This window comes from Orbicella faveolata, unplaced genomic scaffold (assembly GCF_042242905.1).
Source record: "Orbicella faveolata isolate gen_17 unplaced genomic scaffold, um_ofav_v1 contig_15, whole genome shotgun sequence".
NCBI classification, from domain to species: Eukaryota; Metazoa; Cnidaria; class Anthozoa; order Scleractinia; family Merulinidae; genus Orbicella; species Orbicella faveolata.
The window spans coordinates 7907987-7935367 of record NW_028301542.1 but is presented as its reverse complement, the minus strand read 5'-3'; the positions used below and the strand labels follow the sequence as shown (position 1 = coordinate 7935367).

At 39.2% G+C, this 27381-nt stretch overlaps 1 protein-coding gene and 1 pseudogene across 1 annotated transcript; both read left to right on the top strand.

The window, feature by feature from the left end:
* Positions 1-9097: 9097 nt before the first annotated feature.
* LOC149113374 (uncharacterized) lies at positions 9098-10443 on the top strand (annotated as a pseudogene).
* Positions 10444-11065: 622 nt separating this feature from the next.
* On the top strand, positions 11066-24181 carry LOC149113373 (uncharacterized). Its single transcript, XM_089288255.1, has 4 exons — positions 11066-11260; positions 13862-13954; positions 15132-15197; positions 23854-24181. The coding sequence occupies exons 1-4, from the start codon at positions 11186-11188 to the stop codon at positions 23998-24000; spliced, it is 381 nt and encodes a 126-aa protein (XP_089144381.1). The 5' UTR covers positions 11066-11185; the 3' UTR covers positions 24001-24181.
* The last annotated feature ends 3200 nt before the right edge of the window (positions 24182-27381 follow it).

Sequence of the window (27381 nt, the reverse complement as noted above, 5' to 3'; positions counted from 1 at the left end):
TCTTCGCGCAAACACGGGTATCCGATTACTGGCAACTCATTCATTGAGTCGTGATCTGTTTATTTGATTCAACTTAGGTTTCTCTTTGGTGAACAGTAGTTTCTAGTATATGCTTACCAGTGAAAGCTGTATTGAATAATGAAAAATTTATATATGGTTAGTGACAAAAATAGCGTGATGAAAATATGTTAGCAATCCTATTTGGTAAGGAGAAATATTCAGTGTATGTGTATCTAATTAGGTGTTCGAAAATACGTATAATCTGCAATTGTGAGGATTTTGAAAAGGAGCCATATTGTAAGTGACTAACAGAGATGAACTTTCTGAGAATTGTAATCTAGAGAAGAAGGGAAAGGTCAGGAATCGAAAATAAGATATTAAATACATCTTGCAATTGAACTTGTTTTAGCTGTTTTACGACAAGGAGTACCTCCCTCGCTGGGCTAGTTCCCCCAAAAGGCGCTCTACAAGGGCAGCATCCTTTAACATGAGAATAAAACTGTCGTCGAAGCCAAGTGTGTGTAATTTTTTAGATCATAGAGTACTGGCTTGTGAGGATTGCGGTAAATGTATGTAATAATTCAACTGTTTTCGTTCCCACGCTTTTCACTTCCCTTTTTGTTTAAAACTGTAAAGTGCATCATGTTTTAAAACGGAAATAAGTCACTCGGTCAGTCAGCCATGGCCAGTCACTCACCACAACCTTCTTTGCTTTAAAGTTCACTTAACCTACAAATTCGTATTTGGGCCTGATGAAATCAATTGTTGTATTAGAAACATTTCGAACAAAAGTAAATTTGCTGAAATTTTCCCCTTCAAAAGTCTTACTCAGGTTGCTGAAAGACTGAGTAGTATGAAAGTCTGCGTCAAGCCATCAGAAAAACCACTGACCTGTACCGTCGCAATTCTTCTCTTTTTTCTCTTAATTGGGACCATCGCGGCATGATAAGCCTCGTGAGGTCGTCTTCGTTTTTGTTAACCACAATATTAGAAGTCTTTCTAAATAAATGTCATTTTACAGTCCGGGATCGTTATCAGATTTGATAACCATGTGACGTCGCAACATGGCGGCCATTTCAAAAACCGAGAATTTTCGTGTTCACTTCGCTTTGCTCGTTATTTTGTTCGATTATACTCGGGTAATTTACCCATAATTCTATTCGATAATCACCAGAAAAGAAGGAGCCTCACGTGTTTTGAAGATGGCGGTTGAAGACCAGCGTAAACGATGTAAAATGCTACTCGTAAAGTGAAACAGCGCTTGCAATTTTGCATCCAAACCAGGTATGTTTTTCATTTTGTCATTAGATTTAAGTTACCTGGAGATTTTTGCGAAAATCACAAAAAATATGTCGTTAATCTTCACGCCATATTCTTGGGATTGAACGTGTTTTTCGTGTTATGCACGATCTGTGAAAAAAATGCACGGGGGTATTTTGATTTGCGATGTGTTGTTCGTAACGGCGGCCATATTTACACCTGTAATTGATATGTTCCTAGCCAATTCCTTCAAATACCGAGAGGGAGATGACAGTCGAATTTCGGATTTCCTCATGTTTTGTCCAAATAACCTCTATAGTGAGTTGTTTTCGAAAATACCATTCAAAGGTCCTGAAGCGCTTTAGTTTTTTCGAAATCAAGGCAAGTTCGAAAATAGTCATTTAGCTGCCAGCCGCCGCCGGAAATGGCTGAAAATTGTGCATTTTCTTTTTGCTCGTACTGATCAGCGCGATGATATCTTTCAATATACTTTGGCCGTAGCTCATAGCAAAATCAAGGCAAGTTCGAAATCAAGGCAAGTTCGAAAATAGTCATTTAGCTGCCAGCCGCCTCCGAAAATGGCTGAAAATTGTGCATTTTCTTTTTGCTCGAACTGATCAGCGCGATGATATCTATCAATATACTTTGGCTGTAGCTCATAGCGCGTGTCATGCGTGGTTCTAAAGCATTAATTTGATTAGCAAAAGCTCTAAGTCTTGTACTATTTTAGACCGATATAAGTACCTTCGTCGAAGCTCGTTAGCGAAAGGGTTAATTTTAGCTAATGTCAACACTATCAAAAGCCCACTGGTGTATTGAATTTGAAATCGAAACTAAGTTTTTTTTGAAAGCCCATACGCTTATGTTGTGTGAAAGAGTCTCCTCCGCGGCCCGAAAAAAGTACCCCGTCGAGAGACATAAACGAGTGGTACATCTTATAAAATTCGTCATTCCTGAAACTTGCCTGCTACCTTCGTCAAGACCAAAAATAAGCAAATGGAAACCTTATACGTCAATAAAGATGCTTGTAATTTGTTGTTGTTGTTGTTGTTGTGTTTCCTTTTGGATTGACCACAGGATTAACTTTTGCAAACATTTGCGGTTAAATGAAAATAGACGCTGCTTTTGGTCTTTTTAGTACATTGTAAGGTTACATAAAATTTTATTTCGATCACCGGCACGTGCATATCGCCCGAATTAAGAAATCGTAGGCGTGCAGCGTGCAACTATCGAGTTATGGATGCACGTGGGAGGTTGCTAAGCACGAAAGAAGCGTAAGAATCGTACGAGGCGATAGCCGAGTGCGACTCTAGCTTCTTGAGACTTTTGAGATCGTATATATCGAATCTCGTCCGGCTTATATGAAGTCAGATGCGTGATAAACCGCGCGAAAATGTTCGTTCAAAAACCTGACAAAGCGACATATTAAAATTTTTCTTGGATCCCGGCGAGTTAATAGTTTCCAGCCTTTGGCAAACAAACAATTTCAAACTGCTCAGTTAACCTAAATATCAAGCTGATAAGAAACGCAAATCGCAGTCGGTAGAAGCGTTTCTCAAAAATAGCTGAAATTTGGCGGATCAGTTTTCAGAAGATTTGGAATCAAACTGCACATGGTTGAAGCTTTTGGTGGTTGAGCACTTTGTCCTTCGCGGCCTCTTCAGCGAAAAAAGGAACAATATGGAACCAGACATTTCCTAAAAGCGAGAGTGGAGAAGAAAGCGAACAAACACCCCTGGCTTCGAGCTGTTTGAGATGCTCTTATTCAATAGCAGGTTTGTGGGTTACGTTTTCCTTTTCACTTCGCTTTAAATTAAAGGCTGAACTTGAACACAGAATGGCTTTTAAAAATGATCTCTGTCACTTTCGTTATTTGATAAAATAAGCTTAAATGAGCAGAAGACTGAGGCCTAAAAGAAAATGACAAAAATATAAGCTTATATTTGGGCACGATGCAGTCTTTCCTTAAGAGTTCAATTCACGATCGAGAGACGCGACGAGCGTTCGAGCAAAACTAAAACCCAGGAACTGATATAATTAATCAGAGGCTACCAATGTTTGATAAAAATTCCTTTATTAAAGCTCAGAAAAACTATTACCTTTAACGTTTGGAACAGAAGGATTTCATGGCTTTCGATGCCAGAAACGTTTTACGAAGAAAGCTTGTGCTGAATTTCATTGTCGTCAAATCGCTAGAAAATTCTCTCTAAAATCCCCGCAACGCATTATTGACCTCGAAAGGTCGGATACAGACCAGTTTATTGCTTTTTTGGTCCGTCTCCGAGTACCGAGTGCCTTTGTTCAACCAGCTGGTTCAACTCCTGTTCGCTTAAATTTCCAAATTTCTTTGGCGGAGGCCCGGCAAAAAACTTAAGCTCGAAATTTGGTAACTCACAGGAATGATATCCCTCATCCCCGGAAGAATTATTAGATTTTTCCATATTTCAGGAGGAGAAAAATAGGAATTAAGTTTTACAAAGGTATCAACATCAATGACAAAAATTGCCGGGAAAAAGTACAAATAAACAAACTGACGTCAGCGTGCAACCCACAGGCAAATGGATCGAGAGTATTAGCCAATCAGAACGCTGATTTTCTGATTTTTCTTCCGCCTATGTTTCTTTTCTTGAAGGTACGTGACAACTGTAGCACATATTATTCGTTTAATATCGGCAGCTTTAATTTTGTGGAAGACCCACAGCCGAACCTAACCTCAAGAAAAAAAAATCATTTTGAAACGTGAAGTTTGAGTAAATAATCGATTACAGTTGCATCCATCATGTTTGGCGTAAATATTCGAGCACAGCCATTTCGTGTAAACACGTACACTCTACTTTAAAAGATAACCGTCTCTCATCGCACCATTTCTTAAAATCCTGGTCTGAGACTAGGTAAAGATAACAAAGGCGAACTTCATGATCAACTGTCGAAAAGTTATGGCATATAAACAAGATGATTCAACCTTTGTATTTCTTACCCGTGTGCTTGCAGTTCTTATGGATACAATCGCCCCTGTCTTTTACCACCAGATTTATAGATGAATCGTTCGTTTCTTATCACCTAATATGGCAATACCTCTGAATAAAACACATACTGTAACATCAATTTCCTTGGAGTGTTCCAACAGTCGCAAAACGTAAGCAGCAAGACAGAAAACCACAGAGGCTTCTTCGTAAATCGCACTACGCTGGTCAGATTTCTTTCTTACAAAGTTTCTAGACTTTGCTCTCTTTTAAAGTTCCAAGACTTCGTCGTTCTGTTGGCCAGTCCGAATAACTGTCATGGCGTTAGTTGAGTAAGTACTTGACTTTGTTTGATGGTCCCAGCTCAGACAATCCGGCAAATGTGAACTGTGTGAAAATCGGCCACTGAACCAGATATATCGATGAACATCTAACGTTTTGCAGAGTGAGTTCAGCATAGGCAGCTAACATGAATTCCACGTAAGGGCAAGTCTACAAGGTGGGGTGAGGGGTGGTGGGTGACGAGGTGTGAATAACATTGTTCATTCCTCACCCATCGACCCCGTTTTAGAACGTAACCGTCTGCTCCGTAGCGAAACTTCTCTCAATTCGGTGTGCATCTGGATGCATTTAGAAGGGCATTCCGGTTAATTTTGATGCAAGATAACGTAATAGGGTACATTCTTCACTAGCTTGAAGCAAAGCTTCAAAGTTTTCAATTAGGAAAATTAACAAAAGCCCACTTTCAGGCTTCAAAGCTTCTTGTCGATAATTTTTCTCCTATTGCTTACCCTCCTTCCGATCCCCAACATCCGTTTCCTACATACACCCGTTTCGTTTTGGATCGTACAGAATCCTTTGTACTCAAACGTGACACTGATGAAGGGCAGTTGCAACTTGAGCTTCAATAATATGACTTTTCAAATTCTCAGCGATCAATTTCGTATTTAACAATGTCATTATTCGGCCTCCTTATATCAAGGTAAAGCAACAGGCAGGGTTCAGTTTTCCACAGTAACTAAACTATTGAGAATCTCGGAAGAGTAGTTGGAGGACTTACTTTAAGAACAATAAACGATAATTAAGCAATATTTTGATACTAATATTTGAGCAATAATTATCCTATTAATTAGCTTGAAAAGTAACTATACCTTCACAACCTTCCGTTTCGTTATATGTTAAGCTGTTTCAATGGTCACGTTTCATCATTTCGGAGCTCAATTTTAATCAAAAGAGCTGATTTCCGAAGCGAAACAATGATTCCTTTAGAAGCAGGTGACGAACTTGCCTAGTACACCCTACATCAAAGCCTTTTGTTAACAACTGTGCCCGTTGATCGTAATTTTCTTGTTACAAAATTAGCCTCAATGATTACTGAAATGAAAACTACTATTTGAAAAAATTAGTTGAATGTTTACATAGATCCAGAAAAGGACCTAAAAGGCTATTAAATTCCCCTAAGAACAGAGCACAAATTTGCCTAGTCGACCCTACCTCCTCACATTCTTTGTCATCTTTTGTTTTACAACTGTAATCTTTAAACGTAATTTTCGCACACAGCATTAGCCTTAAAATTGACATTAGGAATGCAAGACTGCTTGTTATAGTATTGACATTAATTCTGAATAATCTGAGGTTTCTTAAAGTTTCTGGCATAAGAACTAATTTTCGGTTTTTCCTGCTCAATGAAAATTTTCGTTAAGTGAATATTAAGAAGCCTAACCAAAACTCGTCTGAATTAGAGAGTCTGATCATGAATGTCCCGCGGCCGCAATTAAAGAACTTTAAAGTTTCGGTCTCGCACTTTAAAATGTCAAAATGTCTCGGGCTTGCAAAGAAAAACACCAGTCTCACTTTCTCACAAACTCTTGCATTTACCATTCCCAGGGGCGGAGTGCAGGGGATGCGCACCTCCTGAGATGAGGCCTTCCTCTTCGTGTCCGCCTTTAAAATTTGTTTACCTCACCAGTAAGTTACGCCATTCCTTAGTGGTGAATCCCACTCCTAAGAGAATTCCAGGATCCGCCCCTGATTTACCGCCCCTAGCCACTGTTGTTAAATATTGTAAGCAGCATTTTCACTGGTGTTCTTGAAGAATTAAGCTAATTTTATATTACGTTCCTTTGAAGGAATATGAAGTGCCTTGATTTTTTTCTTCATCTCTTTGGGTCTGACGATGTCATTTTCTCAACCTTATCGTGATGGTGAGGATCAGGAAAACCATATGGCCGGTATGTCCATCAGCTTATTGCTATAGCTAGCGGGCGTTTTCATGCATTTGGGATTTTTGAAAGTAAAATTGTATTTACTTTGTTGTTAGGTACACAATGAATAGTAACACTTGCTAATCATTTCCCATGCTAATATGTAATAAGGTAGATATGAAACGAGATATTTACATGCGGTACCAATCACTAATTTCGACGCATATGGCCATTGTTTGGTTCCTTGTTAAGTAAACAACTTTGAAAATCCCCCGATGTTCAAAGGAAACTCTGGGTTTTATTCAGTTTTAATATCCTCTTTTTCACAGAGCAATTGTCTGAATCTCATTGTATTAATTGACCTAAATGCAGTCAAAAAGCAGGCAATGTTCAAGGAAGACTGTAGATTTAATTCAGCTGTAATGTGCCCTTTGTTTTGCAAGCAAAACTGAACGAACCGCAACATTATCATAATCATCATGTATTGCCTTGCAAAATTACATATTAGTTACAATAATTTAAACAAGGAAAGAAGATCTCCAAAAAGCCATCAAGGGGTAGGCCAATTCGATATTTGATATCTTTTCAATTGTGGACGGATGGAATGTGTTAATCCAAATTTGAGAATGTCGAGTTGTTCTGACGTGAGACTATGAGAGGAAATGTTAGTGACAGTCTCATTGGAGCTAAAAGGAAGAGAAGTGTTACGTGTGAGATTTTTGAGTTTCTTCTGGTGTGTCTTGATAAATTGAGCGGTTGCTTTCGTAACTTGGTGGTGTACTGTGCGTTTGAGAATGTAGAAATCTACACTGTTCAGGATACTTTGAACACGATTACTTAGCTGGTCTCTTGTGTGGATCAATTTCCGATGTTCCCTTGAACGTTTAGCGATGGCACTTCTCAAAAGCTGTTTTCGGATGGTAATAGTGTCGTGTCGATTGGTGTTAGGAAGATTGAAGCTGAGAAACTTGGGAAAAACATTGAAGGAAAAAAAAATCTCACACGTAACACTTCTCTTCCTTTTAGCTCCAATGAGACTGTCACTAACATTTCCTCTCATAGTCTCACGTCAGAACAACTCGACATTCTCAAACTTTTCAATTGTGTATGTGCGGTTTGGCCAATTCAGTATGTTCTTTTTTTTTTCAAAATTCAATGCTCCTTTTGCGGGAAAGCTTGTTTCACCGGTGATAAAGACTAGGGGAGAATTCCACAGTTCCTTTTTGACATGTATGCTTCGTATATAACAAAAAAAAAAATTAGAATAACAAAAATCGACTTCCGCCTCCCCCACCTTGTCCCCCCTCCCACTCCTGCCTAAAGCTCAAGAAAAACTTTGGTATTATCTAATTGTAATATTCAGAACTGGAAGACCCTGGCCGACGTAACATGCACTTTGGAAACACCGCTGGTAGTGTTGACCAACAGGGAACCAACTCAGGGAATAGGGAGCTTAAGCAACGGAGACGATCACGCCGAGGACGACGCCTAGTGAAAAATGAATTTATATTTTACAAGCGAAATTCGCGATGGTCTAGATCTGTTCGGTACGCCGATGGCTAGCGCTCTAAAAACATGTTTAAGATAAATATGCAACGACGGCGTTCAATTCTAAATCGAAATACGAAAAATTAGCCGTCGTCGTCCACGTTCCGTAGACGACGCAGAAGTTAGTCATTTCACGTTGTTGTTTTGAAGAGGACGGCAAAGAAATGTACAAAGATTTATAACGTACGTGCACAGCTATTGTTTTGCTCATTAAGCCTTTTGTTTGGTGACGTTCTCGTTGCCGTCGTCGTCGTTGTTTGCTTAAGCTCCCTAATGTTGCTGTCGGAAGTCAACTCAACGACCGACGTGACATGCGCTTTGGCAACACCGCTGGTAATGTTAGCCATCAATGGGACGGCAAACGTCAGATGCCGTTAGGGGTCCCCGGTCTCAGTGGAGGTCGATAGAACAACCGAAAATGAATAAAGATTTCTTTCATCTTGAGTATGAAAAGCGACTCCCAGTTGTAGTTCAGTAATGGTTTAATGTGGGTTTACCTAAAGGAAGCGTTAATTGTAGAAGTAGTAAGAAAATAAAGCTGTTTGAAAGGCAGTTTTACCGTTTGCTGATGAGCCACGCATTCATTGGTCTTTGCTGGGAATTTTTTGCATTGAGGAAAGGGTTGGATAAGAAAAAGGATCCGAAAATGAGTATTGCGTGACTCAGGAACCGAAACTTATGTTAAGCTGAATCCAGCAGTTTTGTTCACGTGCTTTAAAATTTCCATTACAATATCTCCTTGCCTCTGAACATACATCTCACCCCCCCCCCCCCCCCCCCACAAAAAAAAGTTACAATGCCGGATGGGTACACCTCGTATCTTGACGCGCGTTAACAGATTCGCGACTAGGCTATTTGCGTTCGCAGAATACAGTTCATAATCTTGGGTGTCCTGTGGTTTCAAGAGCGAAATATTTTGATATTTTTCGTTGACCGTCTGCAGTGTTCTGCGTCATTTTGAATGACGTCATACGTCATACGCGCAAAGACTATCGCCCACCTCTTGGTTTCGTAGTGGTCTGAGCAAGTCTAAGCATCGAAAAGCGGATATCTTAAGGCTACCTCGTGGTTTTCAAAGTGGTCTGAGGATCTTTTCGTTTGCCCATTTTATCTGCCACCGGAATGTACAATTATAAGCTCCCCAAGTGGCTCGAAAAAAAGCTGAAACCACTTTCCATAAACGAGTACACAATTACCGATGCCTTTGATTTTGCTGATGAAATTCGCAACCTTTCTGTTTATGAAGATGATATTCTGGTCTCCTATGACGTTACAGCTCTCTTCACCAATGTGCCGTTGGATGAGACTACCAACAGCTTGGTCAACAAAGCCTTCGCGGATGATTGATTTAATAAAACCCATGGGCTGAACATGCAAAATATCAGCTTGTTAAGTTACTTGAAATTGCCACAACCAGTCAAGTTTTTCAGTTTGATGGTCAGTTGTACGAACAAACGGATGGAGTGGCCATGGGCTCCCCTCTTGGCCCCCTAATGGCGAACGTCTTCATGTGCCACCTCGAAGAGAAACTCACACGCGATGGCTTGATGCCTCATTTGTAAAGAAGATACGTTGATGATACTCTTGTAAGAATGCCAAATACTCATGCTACCACTAAGTTCCTTACCACCCTGAATGGCCTTCATCCCAGTCTAACTTAACGTTCACGATGGAGCTTCCTGTAGATGTTAAGATCACTTTCATCGGCAGTGAAATCCTCGAGAATGGAACAAAACCCGAAACTCAAGTCTATAGAAAGTCAATCAATACTGGCTTGCTCTTACATTTTCATAATCATACTGAGAAACGCTATAAAGACTCTTTATTAAAGACAATGCTGCATCGAGCTTATCTTCCACAACAGAGGCTTTTAATGAAAAATGCGCCAAACTGCGCTCCATTTTTAGCGGTCTTGATTACCCGTGGAGTCTTATAGATTCTGTTATTTCCTATTTTGATTCTCGAAACCCTTCAGTAAGCATAGCGGAGAGAAATACTGACGAGAGCAACATAGTCAGAATTAGTCTACCATTCAAAGATCAAGTTTCAGCTAATGCTGTTGTGAGGCAGATGCGTGATCTTAGCAAATAACATTGGCCCCACTTTGTGGGCAGTTGTTGCAAGCAAAAAATTAGAGCAAGATCTCAAGCCTAAAATAGCCAAGCCGTCAATTGTCAATCAGCAATGCGTTGTGTATCATTTTGTATGTGATCTGATGCAGATTATGTCGGCTACACAGCCCGACACCTTTTTCAACGTGTTTCTGAACACAAAAATTTGGCAATCGGCATGCATTTTCATGAAGCGCATGGCAGGAGCGACCTTTTGAATCTCAAAGCCATTTCAAGATTCTGAGAAAGTGGCAAGGCAAATTTGATTGTTTAGTGTTTGAAATGCTTTATATCAAGAAATTCCAACCTAATTTCAAGGTTCAAACGGACTCCATACGTGCGAAACTTTTTGTTTAACTTGCAAATTATTTTTATCACTTATTGTTCGTCTTAGTATTTATAGAACCTAGTTTTTATACATTTTTGACTTGATAATGACGTTACGGTAACGTTGAAACGTCGTCGATTTTAATTCAGTTTTTTAGCCTTTTAAATCTAACAATGCTTTTAAGAAATGTTCTGTCGCAATTTTTTATTGTCAAACTTTATTATTATTATTATTATTATTATTACTATTACTATTATTATTAAATAAAATTCTTTTTACTATTATTATTATCATTTTCATTATCATTATTATTATTATTATTATTATTATTATTATTATTATTATTGTTATGATTCTTGTTATTAGCAGAATTAATAAAGACATAGATTGATCCGTAAAATTCTGTGTTCCAAGGGGCTATAACTGTAAACGCCATTAAAACACTTTCTACGGGTTAACTATACAGCCACTCGTCAAACAACATTTTTGGGAAAATGGTTTTTAAAATCGTGATGAAAACACCTTCCCTTTACAGAACGCGCCCAACAGATTTTTTTACCACCCAGATTCTGGGTGTTCACTTGAGCGGGAGGTAGAGAAGAGAGAGCCTGGGAAGAAGAGTGCGTCCCTTGCGTCACAAAACGTCACAATACAAAAAATGTCAGGATGTTATTATGGGATGTGCAACAACTCCTTGAAACAACGGGTTGTAAAGTACGACTTGTTCTGTGATAAAAAACGGAGGAAATCTTGATTTAAAAAGGTTCTGAGATGGCATCGGGTGGTTTTTTGCCAAAGAGGCGCAAAGTCGAGCATTCGACCAACGGTGAACCTGTGCATGTGGAGGTAAGAACTACACTGAAAGGCCATCGTGCTCGGCTTTGTGTGTATACGATTTTTAACACGTTTAAACGAATACAATAATATTATACGCTCTTCGTTCTATTCAAAGTTGAAGTTGCTTTGGGCGCTGATATTTACGAGGAAGCTCAGACGCTTGGAGGATATTGTCCCCTCGGCAGGTCTGACCATGCATATTTCAGCGTCCAGGAACTTCAACTTCGAACAGAACTTGAGCTTGTAAGCTTAATTACAGCACGGAGTAACTACAGAATTCAGGGCCACTTTTGAAGCACTAATATGTGAGTGGCTCGGCAGCTCGACGGCTCGCCAGTTTGTCTAAATGTTTAAAGAAGGATCGAGGTATATCTTTAATGTTGTGTTTACAATTGAGCTTTTACCAAGGTAAACAGTTACTAAGGTCAAACTACTTAACCTTGGTACATTCGTTCAGTGTTTATACCGGCTCAAATAACTCAAGTTGATCTGTAAACACTCGCACACACTGCATTATTATCAACGTCATGAAATTGAACCCGAGCGCAGTGAAACAGGAGCAGATTGGGGTGCCATCATTTTGAGGACCTCATTCCATAATATTGCGACAGAAATTCAGCAGGTTGATCATACACAGAGTATGCATGGTTATATGCGGGGAAACGTGGATATGTTGAATATGCAGCATCCTCCCTGGTGGGTAAATACATCGACAATTATTACACAGCAAAGGATCAAAGTTTGTCCAGAGGAAGTTGTAATTAATACTGGGAATGAAAAATACAATGCTTTCTTTTACCTGACGGACTGTTCACCATAAGAAGATCGATCCAATCTTTCTGTGTTAACTGCCATGATCGTCAAAACTGGAAAGAAACGCTTTGTTGACAATCACACAATTGGCTCACCGCAGGAAATGAAATATTAAGCCGCCACAAGCAGATATATCTGTCAACTTAAGAATTGGTTCATGCTTAGCACGCGTATACCAAGTAATGGATGCACGCGGGAAGTTTGGAGAGCACGAAAGAAGTGTAAGAGTTGCTCAAGGTGACAGCCGAGAGCAACACTAGCTTCTCGAGTGCTCTCCAAACTTCCCAAGTACATCCATAACTTGATATATGCACAGCTAAAAGCATGAACCAATTCTTTTATAACATGGCGACAACAACTTGGGCGCTAAAACATGTTTTATTTGTGATTGACTACAAACTTCTCACAATGTACGGTGAAGAAAAACAAAGGTCATTGGGATCTTAACATGCCACAATCAGTTGAGCAACAGTTGAGCAAAAACGCTTAACCTGGTTTTTAAAATTGTCACTGAATAATTTGTTTCTTCAAATAATTATAATGAAAATGTAGGCAGACCAAGTCAAAAATACTCGATAAAAATGTAGACAAACAAAGTCAAAATACTCACGTTTAAGTAAACATCTTAGCTTGATAAAAGTCAAAGGCTCGAAGTACAGTTTGGATTGTTCAAAATAATCTTCACATTGCCGAAACCTAAACAAAAGGAACTTGCACTAAACTCGACGGAAATTTTGCAGCTGAAATGAAACTGCACTCGTCATTTTATTGAGCATGGCCGTGTGTACATAAAGATTTTTACCATGATGGCTCAAAGGAATTAGATAGGGCCAGCACGTGTGCTATGTTATAATTGACCTTGGCTACCAACTGTAACCATGCCTGATCACAGGGTAATTACAACTTTTACCCCGGTTAAATATCTTTTGTCTTTTGTGGCGTTTACCAAAGTATCAGTCGGCGTTTACACATGGAAAATGTTTACCTAGGTAAGTAAACTCTGGTACCTCGGTAAACTGTTCAAGTCTAAACTGAGCATAAGTGGTTAGGGAACTCGTGGGCTCGCCAGTTGGTTTTTGTGTTTAAAGAACAAGTAAGTTATATTTTTAGTGGCTTGGTGGCTTGACAGCTAGCAAGTTGGTTTTTGTGTTTAAAGAACGAGTAAGCAGCGGCTTGTGGGCTCGCCAGTTGGTTTCAGTGTTTAAAGAACGAGTAAGGTACATGTTTTAGTAGTTGGGTGGCTCTACGGCTCGCCAGTTGATTTCACTGTTTCGTGAATGAGTAAGGTATGTTTTTGAGTGGCTTGGCAGCTCTACAGCTTGCCAGTTGCATTCAGTGTTTATAGAATGATAAAAGTAAATTTCTAAGTGTTTTGTCAGCACGCGGCTTGCAGTTATTGTAAGGACTTTTAAAGGGAGGTTCAAATTTAAACCAATACGTAGAAGGTATACTTACTTGCTCTACTGCACTATTTGACTACCAAGCTCTCGAGTCACTCGAGTAATAGTTGGTCTACTTGACTACCGAGCTGCTAAACCTTCAAGCTGCTTAGCCAGCTGTGTATTCTCCCATTTGACTACCGAGCCACTGAGTCACTCATGAAAACCATTTGACTACCGAGCCACTGAGCCACTTTACATGTGTAATAATTCTTTAAAAGTGGCCCTGTATTCTGTAGTTTAGCCTACAGCGCTACACAGTGCTAAACAAAGTTTGATTCTATTACACTGTACATGTCCTGTTTTTGGTAAGGGTAGAGTTTCTTTTTATTGAATCTTGTCACTGGGATTCTTTCAGCTTGTAAAGGAAAACAGGTTATCGGATCACAATCCAACACATACATGTACATGTATGAACAAATCTTCCTTTGAATTTCCACGGCTGTCTCAGGTAAGGCCAGAACTTGTGTCATAGTTAGGGCATGTGTAAAACATGAGTGGTGAAATAGCCAAGCCATCAAATGAAGTAATGATAAAATGGTACTGGTGGACAAAATCTTTCCAGCAGAAAAATTTTGGAAAATACCCTGCCAATAAAGTGAAGAAAAAATACAAATATAAACAAAACATAGATGAACACTAACGCTCAAGGGAAACATGGACGGGAGCATAATTACCGCCGAAAAATTTATAGATGCCTTGAACTCATATTGCACTTCCTTCATGTAAGTAAACACAACAAAAGCAAAGGTTTCAGGGGGTGGTAGAAAGGCATATATTTTTTTCCAGCAGAGACAAGAATATTTAATTAACCTGCAATGGTAGCGAAGTCAATGTAATGCAATGGTGTGTTATTGGATCATTGAACATAACATACCCTTATGGAGTTAGAGAGTGCAAAGTCATTTCGATAAACAAGACAAGTGGTGAAAAATGAATGTCTGGGATCTTAAAAGCAACGAATAATGGACTTTGACAGCAACTGCATCTTTTCCCCGTCGAGCTGTCAGATATCAAAGTGATCTCTATTTCTAGTATTTTACTAACTGTGCTGTTATGTACAACACTGAAACCAAATGGCAAATTGTTTGGTAACTTTGTCTGGTTGGATATGGGTTTAACAAACTCAGAGAAGGAATCAAACCAGTCATGGATGGCGAGTAACTTTGTCCCCCCTAATGTTCTTTCAGGGCCTCTATTTCTCAGGAGGGGGGCCTGGGACTCCCCAAGGCAAAATCCTGGTGACGCACTGTATGTCAAAGTAGAGGAAGTTTGCACAGATTGTGGATTTTAAGGCCACAAAGCAATATTCATCCCTTTCCTAGAAAGCCTGTCAAGTAGAGTTACTTAGCAATTTTCTAGTTTATTGGTTTACTTGAATTTTTAACCCTAATATATGTTGAAAAAGGCATCAAAACTATTATTTGGATCATTACTCATGAGAATGGCCAGTCAGCTTACATGTATTTAGGATAGGAGGTTTATAGGTTTGGTGCAAAAACTAATATTTCCTGGTCGTCTTAAGTCAAATGTAAGTTGCGAGGGGCCACCGAGCTCTTCTAGAGCACAACCCTGATAGGAGTGTTCAAAATTTAATAAAGTCATTCCTCCATTCACTCATTTCCTAGGAGGAGTTAAAGAAAATCTATGGTGGAAGACGACAAAGGCATGTGATAAGAAAGAGTAGCATTGAGGTAGGGTTTGTTAGCTATATACCATAATATCCATGACCTTAAGCATTATTGTCAGTGCTTTTGGATTATCACTGTTGTCCACTGCAACACTTGAAGGTGACTGGACACGGTTCTGTGTCTTCTTTATCTTATTTAAATGTATCATTGCTAAAATTTGGCAGTCACAGTAGTGCTGAGATATTGTTTGTTTGTTGGTAGAATGACTACATGTATAAGTCTCAACTAAAATTTGGCTGCAATTCCTTTTTTAAAAACTGTTCTTGTGTGATGTGAGATCAGTACTGTTTGTTAATTTTTTTCCACTTGTTTGCTCAAAATATCAGATAATAATTTTCTTTGTTTGGGTCAGATTTCTGATTTTGACAACTTGTGTTTTAATAAACAATATTATTGTTTTTGATAGCATTTCATAGCAAACTTGAAAACCACTTCACACTGATCAATCTAACAAAGGGGATCATGTACACTGTAATGTATAACAGGCCTGCTTCAGCGCTTTCACATCCGTTGACTTACGAAAACAAGTAGAACTATACACCGTATTCATAAATGGCAGATAACTGTGTCAGAATCTCGACTAGAAGAAGCCATTTTTGTTGTGATCTGTGATGCGTGGCCTACCAAACCTCGTTTTCATGTTTTCGAAACCAGGCCGTTCCACGCGGCCGCCATTTATGAATACGGTGTATAGCATGTGTGCAAATTGTATTCAGTTATGATTTCTTACTTACCAAAGAGTACAACATGGGAGTACTGCTCAGTAGTTTTTGATTGGTACAGTAACAGTTTATCGACACCACAAACTTAGAAGTTAAACACCTTTGCAGGATAATCGGCCGTACAACAGGGTGTTGCTGTTTAAAGTTCCACTAACGCCCACATTTTTATTCCTTTATTAAAATCTACTAGCTTCCCTGATTACTTCAACAAAAAATTATCTCGATTGATAAAATCCCTGCGTTTCTACAGGCGTTTGAACATGTACATGTAATTTCTATGTTCACGACCGCGCAAAGTGGGATCTGTGTTGGGCTGCAAGTAAAGTCACTTCAGGAATTGGGCTAAAACATTCCAGAGACCTTTGACTGAGATTCGAGGGCTGGCAAAACATTTTTGGGTTATTTTTTATTCATATTTTATCAAACGTGGCCAAGATTTTTGAGCAAATGAACTGTATCATTTAGCATTACAATTTGGAGTTGGACGGCTGCGATGTACATATTTTTTTTTCCATTTTGAAGTGCGAGTCACCGCGTCGTAATTTAGGCCAGGATTAGGATCGACAATTTGCCGGTCCATTTGGGTTATAAAGAGTTATAAAGATGCCAATGAACACGAAGAGTTGATAATGTGACTTTAAAGAATGTACAAATTTCGGAGTGTCGAGACATTTTTCGATTCAAACATTAATTTCCCCCAAAATACAAGTTAATATTCGATGCAGTTGTAGTTTACTTCTGCCTACTTCTCCAGATCAGTGATTGAAAATAGCTTTAACGTAAGAGATAAGCAGAGATGTCGGCAAAAAATATCCAAAGGTGAGGTAACTCTTCGCTTTGTTATTGTCGACCGACCATAGTATATGCATAGTCAATTACTGTGTACGAACACGAGCTACTCAAATTTGCATATTTCATACTAGTAAATTATGGAAAATTCTTCAACGAGATCTTGAAAAGAGGTTCAGTATAGTATCGCTTTAATGAATACATATCTACTTCTGATCACTGTTATTTTGAATGAAATGCCCATTTTACCTACGTTAATAACCTGGGAGTTCTGGACTTATAAGGTTGAGTTTCGGTTGACTGACAAGCACATTCTTCTTTCTGCACAATTTCTGTCGGTAGCTATGGAGTCAAATCTTAATTGTTTGTTTCACTTTTCTCCAACATTTATAAATGCTTGGTCCATTCTTAGTTTGTGATTTAGATATATTTCGTTCCTCAAAGACGAAGCTCAAAGAACAAAACAATTGTCTATTTGGAACAGCCATTGAGCAACACTGCTGGATTACGACCTCCGGCGTGTATTTTTATTGAAATCCACAAATACATGGCTACAGGTGTAGTTCACCAGTTCGAAGCCCCAACAGTCTTAATCGCCTCATTGTAGCACGCAGCTTTCGTGTACTATTCAGTTAGAAAAGTCTCTATTTCGAGTGCAAAAAAACGCGATGCATTTAATTTATCGTGTAATTTCCTCACCTATAGTTTCGTCTGGGACTCGGAGGATCGTTTGCGCTCAGAATAGTCAGAATGGTCAGATGGCTTCCAGCTTATCTCAAATTCGTGTCTTATGCAGTACATGTACCTTGACAATGTCAAGCTTTCCACTAGAGATAGAGAAGAATATAGAGGCCATGAAAATCTCTAGGTTTTTACAGTAGCGACGAACCCAAGGTCGAAGAAATCCTCGATGGCTCCCCGCCTTTAGCTTCGCACAGAGTAGCGCACTTCTTTGGTCTTTTTATTGTTTCTGCTTGAGTTTCATCGAGATAGAGGTACTGAATGAAGAGGAATACTCTATCCTGTGCATCCTGTATTGTTACAGCCTCCAACAACATATCTTCCTTGCATTCTGCAACGATTTTGACACACACTATTGCATGTTCGCATATATTCTTCTTAGCAACAAAATATTGTTATTCCCGAAATGACATCAGAAGCCAACTCGTCCTACTCTCCGCTTTTCCTCGGTCGTGAACATGGAAAATGTCAATTTTAATATATAGATTTAGGCAAGCCTAAAAGCGGAGCTCCTGGGCTGGGTTGTTCAAAGCCCGGTTAAGATAACCAGGTTAAGCGAGAATTTTGATTTTAGTTTTGTAACTTCTGTATATTGTTTGACCCTCTGTTTTGAGTTTGAATAATCTCAAAATACACAAAATAAAACATTTGCATACAATAAATATTTATACTTCTGTGAACTTTTAATCATGGGTTAAGGTTACCGTATATACCTTCAGGGGTGTCTCGCGTCCAAGCGATGTAGCGCGTCCGGTTTAAGCTGTAGATACCTAAACCCCTATATCAAAGTAAAGCTTATAGAGTTGGCTATCAAACTATACCAAGAATCTTGAAATGGAATTACTTGCCGATTTTTTCAGGACCACTAAATGCGAGCGTCCTAATCACCTTTTGGAAGCTACAAGTCAAAGCGAATTTTGTTTTTCGCCAATTTATTTTTCCCCGGTTTACGGACAAAAAGCGCTAAAAGAGCGTGTCTGCGTTTTGCCATATTCAATTGCAGTGAACAGTTACAGAACATTTTCGAAATAGGATTTAAAAAATGTGAAGTGATCGTACAAAAATCACTCACGGAGAGAAAATATTTCGAAATAAACAGTTCGCAGACACCTTTTTGTTTATTATATGTTAATCTAGCTACTGTCCAATTTTGATGGCAATCAAACAAATTCCCTATGAGTTGTAACTCTTTAAAGTGTCTGCCGCAAGCGAAAAAATTTATTCGAGAAAACAGCGCTAAGAAAAATCTCTTGCTTCGCAAACAAACTCCGCTCACAAACGCCTTCAACTGGGTTCTCAGATCACTGAGCCAATCAGCGTTTGGAAAGTTTTTTCTCGCGGTGAAATTTACGCGTGAATCTCCAAAACACCCTTGTGTTTTGCAATACGCTCAAGGCGGAGAGATGATTTTTCTGTAGCTCGGTTTTTATTGAAGCTGGTCTGGCAAAATGGGGAAGACGAAAAAGGATACGAACGCTAGAGTGGCTGGGCGAAGAAAACAAGCGAAAGAAAGCGCGGCGGAGCAAATGTGCATGGATAATATTCCAATGGATCTCAACGAGTTCGACGTTTTATCAGTATCGGACTCAACAAAAGAGTCACTGTAAACATCGCTGTTATCGCTGTCGAGTTCCCAAATGTTTACAGAACCTTTCTCTTCTCTCGACTCGATCTTTTTGCCCGCTTTATACGATACATGTAGCTATAGCTTCATTGGCGAGGCGAACATTCGCTTCTTCACTCATTGATGTATTTTCATTCGTTCTTCGCTTTTTCGCACTGGTAAACAGAGTTTTCCGTGGTCCATGTTTACTTATAACTTAATCGAATTACACCTAATACGAAAAATGCTTGGATCAACAATGCTGATTAACTGAGTAGCCAAGCAATTCGTGGTATCCATATAGGTAATATTCCCGAGAAAGTAGTCTCGGTTGATTGCATACACGTTATAGGGTTGTCAATCAAGAGGGAACTTTTACTTCCGGCCACAACGTAAAACCTCCATTTCGCCGCCAGTATTAATTTTTTTGAATTCTGCTTTCAGAAATTAGAGATTACATTTCGACCATTACTTTGACCCAAAAATCCAAATTTGAAGAAAATTGCCGATCTGAAGGTATACTGTAACCTTAATTAAAAGTACTGCCCAGCTTAGTGGCAGCTCTGTTGGTGTATGTGCAGTGTCTCATGGGGAAAGCGCTTGTCCTGCAGCCCTTATGAGAGCCTGCTTGCAGGCTTAAGGTTATGTGGAATACAGTAAAACCCCTTAACTAAGAACCTGATTTTAAGAACCTGTTAGGCTAAAATTGCCAGTTAAGCCCCCCCCCCCCCCCCCCCATGTAAGAACCTGTTTAGGCTAAAAGATAAACAGGTAGCCTAAAAGTTGAAACAGGTTCTTATTTTCGAAAATCTATGAGATGATTCTGTACACTTGGACAAATAAGATAAGTCAACATTCAGAATCCTCTTTCGAGACAGAGGTGCCTTATCACTCCAACTGCAATGTAGGACTTCAAAATTCTTGAGGTCAATACTTTAAAGAATTCTTCTTTGAATGATCATTTTTGCGTAACTTCTAATTTGGTATCCAGATTTTATATGAAGAATAAGCTGAATCACTACATGTAAATACTCTTAATTATATCGATTTTTTTTCCTTCAGAAAATAAGAACCTATATGTAAATTACCCACTCCATAAACTATAAGGAATCTGGGTACGTAATTAATCATAGGGGGCCTATGGGATCATTTGGGTAGACGCGCTAAATTTTAAAATGGCGGTAGAGAAAACCAGCTATTCGAAACAAGTTGTTTTATGCAAGGAAGACACACCTGGAGCAAAGCTGCCTTGAGAAAACCCCCAGGAGTGCACCGTGCGTCAGCTAATATGTTGGTTATTGTGCCTTAGAGCGAAAGCAAGCGGAAAGAAAGTCGGTCTCATTAAAAGGTTTGCGCGACTATACAATCCAATCTTTAATTTGTACCTCGCTACATTTGTTTTATGAACCTGTTCAAGGCATCGTTCATTTCGTTAATTGTTCTCGGCTTTAGGTTGAAAGACTATTTCAAAAATTATATAAACCCCTGATAAACACGCCGCCACATTCGTTCGACATGCTCTGCAGTAAAGGTGAAAACGTGAAGCGGTGGAGTTAGAAAAAAATACACGGGGCCAATCAACGAACTCTCTCTGGCATGAGAATGAAAACCAACGGATCACAGTCTCAAAGTGTTACAGATGTGCTGTACTTAAGGATTCAACATCACAGACAAAAGCATTCCTAGAACTATTAGGGTTCAAAGAGTTTCCACCAACCAAAGAAATGATGGAGAGGTTAGCCCAGGAACCAGAAATAATTCAAGAATATTTGGCTTCTATGAATGAAAATGGTCGCAAAGGTATCAAAGTGGAGACATTGGGACTAATTGTTAATGTCAACCATGTTTTTTTTTTTTGGCAGCTACTCCAGATGGGATGATTAATGATCCCCCATATAATCCATCAGAAGGCATGTTAAAGCCGATGTTAAGGCTTTTGAAAAACAACTGTCAACTACAGATTTTTTTTTCAAATTTCAGGTACCTACGAAATAAGTGGAGGAAGATAATTTGTGGTTGCTGCAATTACAATAAAAATGTTAGAAGCTATGCCTGAAAGAGAGACTGGATTTGGTCTGTCTGGACAGGATATGCCAATTTTTAATTCGTTCCATGCATCTCTCAACGTGAACCCTTAAGCTAGCAACTTTTTTGTTTTTCCCTGCTTCTCTTGAAAACTGCTTTTTCCTTTTAAAGGAGTAGGTCACTCCAAAAACCGTGTATTTTTTTTCCATCACCAATAAAAAGTTCACATTGAGTTGAGTTACTCACCGTTGTTTTAGCTTCTGAAGTGGATGCGATCCCAATGAAAAAGAAGTGAAAAGTTCGACACCGGGAGCCGCCATTTTGAAAGGATCTTGAAGGCCAGGCCACATATCCGTGACGTCATTCCGTCCGAGAATGTGTTTGCTCTTTTAAGCTTTAGTATGGCTGCGCTTGAAGCCAGAACGTGCTAGTGATTCCGCGGATGATAATAATCAAGTTGAATGGAATGATCGATTGGAAAATGCTCTGTGGTGTACTTGTGAGAGATGTGCAACCATGCCGACGCAAAGAGAATGTGTTTGTTGCCGAGAACAGCCGGAGTAGGTCACCAAGATGGAAGGTACATTTTGCAGTGCAATTGCAATGGACACAGTTAGTGGAAGAGGAGGTTCATTTTTAACTTTAAATTGCTCTCAAAATTGAACTGGTGGCTTAAATAAATCCCCAGTATAATGCTTTTGATCTGATTTGTCTCCATGTTTATTTTACTGGCGGTTCAATGCGGAGGGAGTTCTGGTATCACAGAAACTGACGAGTTTTTAATGGTGTGTTTACATCGGGCGAACGCTTTCCACCTCACAAGTCTGTGTTTTTACTTATAAAATTTGGATACTTTTTGCCCGTGCTCATACGTTTTTGCCAGGTTTCTTTACACTTATGGACTACGTGGACTCTTGTGAAATACGCAGTGACTTTTACATGTAAGATGCGAAGTGAAATCGACGTCTTTGACGTGAGAAATGTAAAATTGACGACATTCCTTATCATTACATGAGATTTTTTGTGAGAATTGTAATTTGTACTGTTGGAGAGCTAAGCATATGTAATATATTTTGGATAGAAGAAAAAAGTATATGCAACTTTTACATGCGTAAAGATTAGCTGATGAAGGAAAATTCCGCACTCTGCTAGTGTGTTTATCAGTATCGCATGTGTCCTGTTTACTCGCCTCGTTAGTTGACAAAGCATGCAGGAAAATTAAAGCTTCACTTTTTACCGTATATTTGCTTTCATTAGCAACTATAATTCCTAAAAATGATGTGAATGCAAAAACCTGTCCTTAATTAATGATGAATCGTGTTAATAAAATTGAAAACAAATTGTAACACATTTCATACAAAATATTATTTACATGCGGATATCGGATTTCGCTATAGCAGGACTTGTTATCGGTAATCGTCGATATGTATATAGGACTGATGTACAGTTAACTACTTCTTCCGATGTATTCCAAATCAAATTAGACAGCATTTAAAAATTTGTAAGTAGTTTACCTCATCCCTGGCTGTCAAGGCCGATTATTAAAGACGCTCTGATTTTCGCCCACACAAGAGATTTATAAAGCGAAAAAATACGTACGGGGTTAGTCTGACTTGTAATTTTAAAGAAATCTGCAGGGCATTTGAAGTTCCCACGGTACCCTAAGAAATTTAATAAATCACTTCCAAAAAACGCATGCAGTCGCTATGCATCAATGAACACGAAAACACGAAAACCCTAGCGCCAGTCTACGAAATAACGAAATATAATGAATTAAAAACTTGCAACATGGAAGCTTTTTTTAAAAATACTGGTAAGACTGGTAAATGAAGAAAAGAATTTAATTCAGCCATTTTCCCTGTTATTATAGCAAAAAAAGCGGCGAACTGATTATACATGAAACTGACCCGTGATTCACGCCGTTTTAGCGTCTTTTTCGTGAAAATGTATTGCCTGAAGGCTCGAAAATTTTTGGCGACTAAAATACTTGTGCTGGCGACTAAACCTGAAAACTTACGGGCCAACTGGCCCCAAGGTTTTTTCTTGAAATTCGAGCCCTGCAGTCCAGCGAGGAGCTTCAATTTCTTGCGCAGCTTATCGTCAGTCTGCGATAGCTCGCTTCCCGGTGATTCATTCCGATCAAGAGAGTTTACAGCGTTATCATCTGTAGAACTTAGTACTGTAGATGGTTTCAGTCCAGATTTAGCAGGCACTGATCACGTCTTCGACAGAAAGACGCTTCAAAACAGGTCGATTTGGCACAGCCTTTGACCACGGAAAAATCGACGTTGAATCATGCCTACTTCTCTTAGTTCCACCTTCAAAGTGATCTGCACAAATGCGAGTGTTGTCAAAATTCAGGTTCAGCGTTGTATTACGAATTAAGATCTTGTATTGTCTTCTTGTCCTCCTTTCTTTGGGAATTCGATAATACTTGAGTTTAGGATTGTTCTGAAAATTATCAGTGCAGACGGGTACACAGCAATTCACAGGTTTTGGCATGTTTAGGTGGACACAAGACAAATTAATCACTCAACACTTCCTTACAGACGCCATTTTTTCTTCCACTGCGTCTATTCAAACGATCCCATTCGCCCCTTTGAATCAATTTCTTACCCAGATTGCTCTTAGTTTATGGAGTGGGTAATACCCTAAACTTGTGCTGAGTATCATTTATATAAGAACCTATGTAAGCTAACGTGGAAAAATCCAGGTTCTTACATGTAGTTGCAGGGTTTTATTGTATTTTCATTTGCTGATGTCTGATTTTTTTCACCAGGATTCAGAGGAAAGTGAAGAGGAAGAAGGGCTAACTGAGGAAGAACTAAAACAAACAGAGGGGTATAAGTCATTGGTGAATTGCATAAGAATCATTGCCCAAAAGCAGTCAGTTCAAAAGTCAGGGATACATGTACCTTCATCCTGAGAGGATAGCCTTTTAAGATGTACAGGTACACCACATCGAGTTTCAATTCAGTGGCTTCAATTTTTACAAGACTTTGTACAGTTGGTGTTATGTGACTGTAAAAATCACAACCTATAAGGAATAGCATGATAGACATTTACAGGTTGTATATGGTAATGTGTAAATAAATTATGATTGATCACGCCCGTACAAATTTCATCTTTTGTCGCGAGGCGGCCATTTCCGGTCCGGGGATCATTTACGGTACAATCTGGGGATCATTTCCGGTCCTGGGATCATTTGCAGCACAATCTGGGGATCATTTGCGGTCCAGGGATCATTTGCGGACCGGAATCATTTGCGGGCCTGCAGAGCACTGCCGGTCAGCGTTTTTCCTCACTGAATTTGCATTGGTTTTGAGTTTTGTTTAATTAATCGGTGCTCAGTTCGTTCAGGAAACACGAGAAATGAAAATAATCATTACATCTTGATTAAGGAAGAATCAATGATACATTTAAAGAGGAGAACATTTCACAGCGATGTAAACGTCTCTGTAGAAAGAGGCTGAAAAGTGTAAAATTTCTTATTACATCGTATCGCGAAGTAAAATCTGAGCTTTCGGTACGATGACCGTTTTTCGTGAATTTCTGGTGTTACGTTGGATATTTCAAAAAAACTTATTTGATTTCCTTCAGTTTCTTACCTAGGCCTTCAAACCGGCAAAGTATGAGCGTAATCGATTTTTCGACCGTGGCCTTTTTTTGATATTTAGTGGCGATTACTCTTAATTTGTTTCGTGCTCAAGTTGCTTCGCTCTCCGTGAATAATTTTTCCGTCGCTTCGGTTGGGTATCTAAGAGCAATTGCATGGTTAATTTCATTTCGGGAACGTTTCCGTTTGCGTGCAGTGAAACAACACACTAGGCTATCTTTTGCAAGGAAAGGCATAAAGAGAGATTTGCTGATGCAGATTTGTTGTGCTTATCATGAATCTGAATATAGTAACTGGTTTGAACCCAGGAGTATCAGTAGTTCGCGAGTCTTGGTTTCCTAACATGACGAGGTTACCAAGCCGATTTCAACGGTCGTTGTGTCGTGGATGAAACGGACGCGGCTTTCTACCATCGTTTTATCGTTTCACTGGAGACACGAAGAGCCGCCTGGCGTCGCTCGCAGGGCTGCGATTGTGTGGCTAGTGAATTGAAATGAAAGCTCAACCTTTGCCCTTGAATTCTACGGTGGATTTGTGGCCTTGGGTACATTTTAGCCCGGGATTTTTGACTTCGTTCGGCAGGCTGTCCCGACTGAGGTGTGTCGCCTTGTCCTCTCTTTTTGAAGGGAAAACTAGAATTCAAAAAAGTCGCTTAAATCAAGTTAAATCGGCAAAAATAACCACACCAGGAGCAAACAACACACGTATGGAATAAGGTAAGCCATTTTTATTGGGAATTTTCACTTTTAACTACCTCTATGGATATCTTGTATAAAGCCTTATAATTCGATGCCATATCGCGTTGCTTGTGTGGATCATAGAGAGAGCTTGGGCTGCCCGTAAAGAAATTTCAACATTTAAGCTCTCAGAGGTAGAAATCGTCGCTTACTAGCCGCTCTAATGTAAAAATAAAGATCAGTGGTGGAATTAAAGGCTTTTTGGGCTCGACAAAGGCGAGTATTGTGGACAAAATATTGTTAAAGTTTCGTTTACTGTCGACCTTGCTTGTTCTTCAAAAAGTTGTTTATCTCATTCGGCAGAATTAAGATAATCAATCTCCGCTTCGCTTCTTTTCTTAGTTTATGGCTTTCCTCTTTCTAGAATTTTTTCCTAGCCAAGCCTACTTTATAAGCCCATCCGAATAGAGGGTACTCTAAATTTCTAAATGACAAAATTAGACCGTTAAGCGTTTTCAAGAGCTCACTGATTTTCCGCCCAATGAATGATTCAGTGAGCTTTGCCCAGCGTTTATCTTGCACAGATATTTTATCACAACCATAATTTTAATTGAAGCAGTTTTATCGGTTCTTATAGAAAGTAAATGTAGTTGAGATGTAAAAATTGGGCCTTCTTTTTCCTTTTATTCAACAACATTGTAGGAGCCGTCAATTATCCCTTCCCTCCCCTAGCGCTACACCATTTTCTTCCACCACAGTCCGGTCTTCCAACTTAATCCGAGTATAATCGAAGGATAGTTGATCGAAGATTAAATCTGTTTTCAGGAACACCATTCTATCCCCCGATTAGTTATCCCGGGAGTAAGAAATTTAATCGCGGAATAACCGCTAACCTCGGGTTATTTTAATCGGCTTTCGAACAACCGGGCCCTGATCGTTGCTGTATTTACACACATTTAAATACACACATGCATACATAACGAATTTCCTTGCTTTCTGCTATTCAATTCACAGTAGGAAAGTCTGATTTCAAGTGATTTTAATGGCAACGATTGACAGAAATTGTTTTTGTAATAAAACTTCAAGCTTCGCCCAAAATTTCACACTGCAAAAACAAATTTTGTAGAACTTAACTGGTCAAATAAACACGTTCAAGATTTTCATATGTGTAACAGAGATCTCACTGCATTTCTAAGGGTACAGTCCTTCCGCAAATGAAAAGCTGGATTGATGCTTGAGTTCAGTAGCATTAATGTTGTTGACCACAAGTATAAAGCGTGGCATGGTGGTTTCCGAGAAATTCTCTAACGATAATATTTGCCAATTTTGGGACCACACAAAGGAAAAGAATGATTATGACGATGAGCTCGTTCCTGGAGTATTACTAACAGCTGCTTTGAAGAAACTGCGTCTCCTAATTGGCTGTTGTGGCGACGAATGGCCATGAAGATATGGTGGTGTTCACGATTGGAATAATCATATTATCAACCGAACTCGATGCTATATTAATGCTGTATCCATGAAGTATGGGTAGATTTAATGTGTCCAGTATTATTGCTGCAAACGAAGTCAAGGATGCGAAGACAGCATCTTTAAATACTCCTGTAGATGTGTACTGTGTTCAACGGAACTCCTTAGTCTCAACATGACAATCAGTGTTATGACGCAATTTATCATCTTAAAGAGGACAGACGCGTAGGAAACTGACGTCCATTGGTTTTTTACAATAACAAGACCCCAAAATGATCAAATGCTGGGAATAAATTAGGGAAAAGACGCCGTAAACTTACTGTAAACAAAGAGAAGCGAATTTTATTGAAAATGACGCGAACATTGTCAATAACTTCTCTCGCATTTTGATTGGCTACTTAAAAATTGTTGACAGTTTGACAGCTGAAAGTTGTATTTGAAAGCTTGGATGAAATAAACTTTTATCCGTCTGCACGCTTATTGATGATAAAAATGAGCCAGTCAGTGCGCGAGAAATTAGACAGTTATTATATAAAAAAATGGA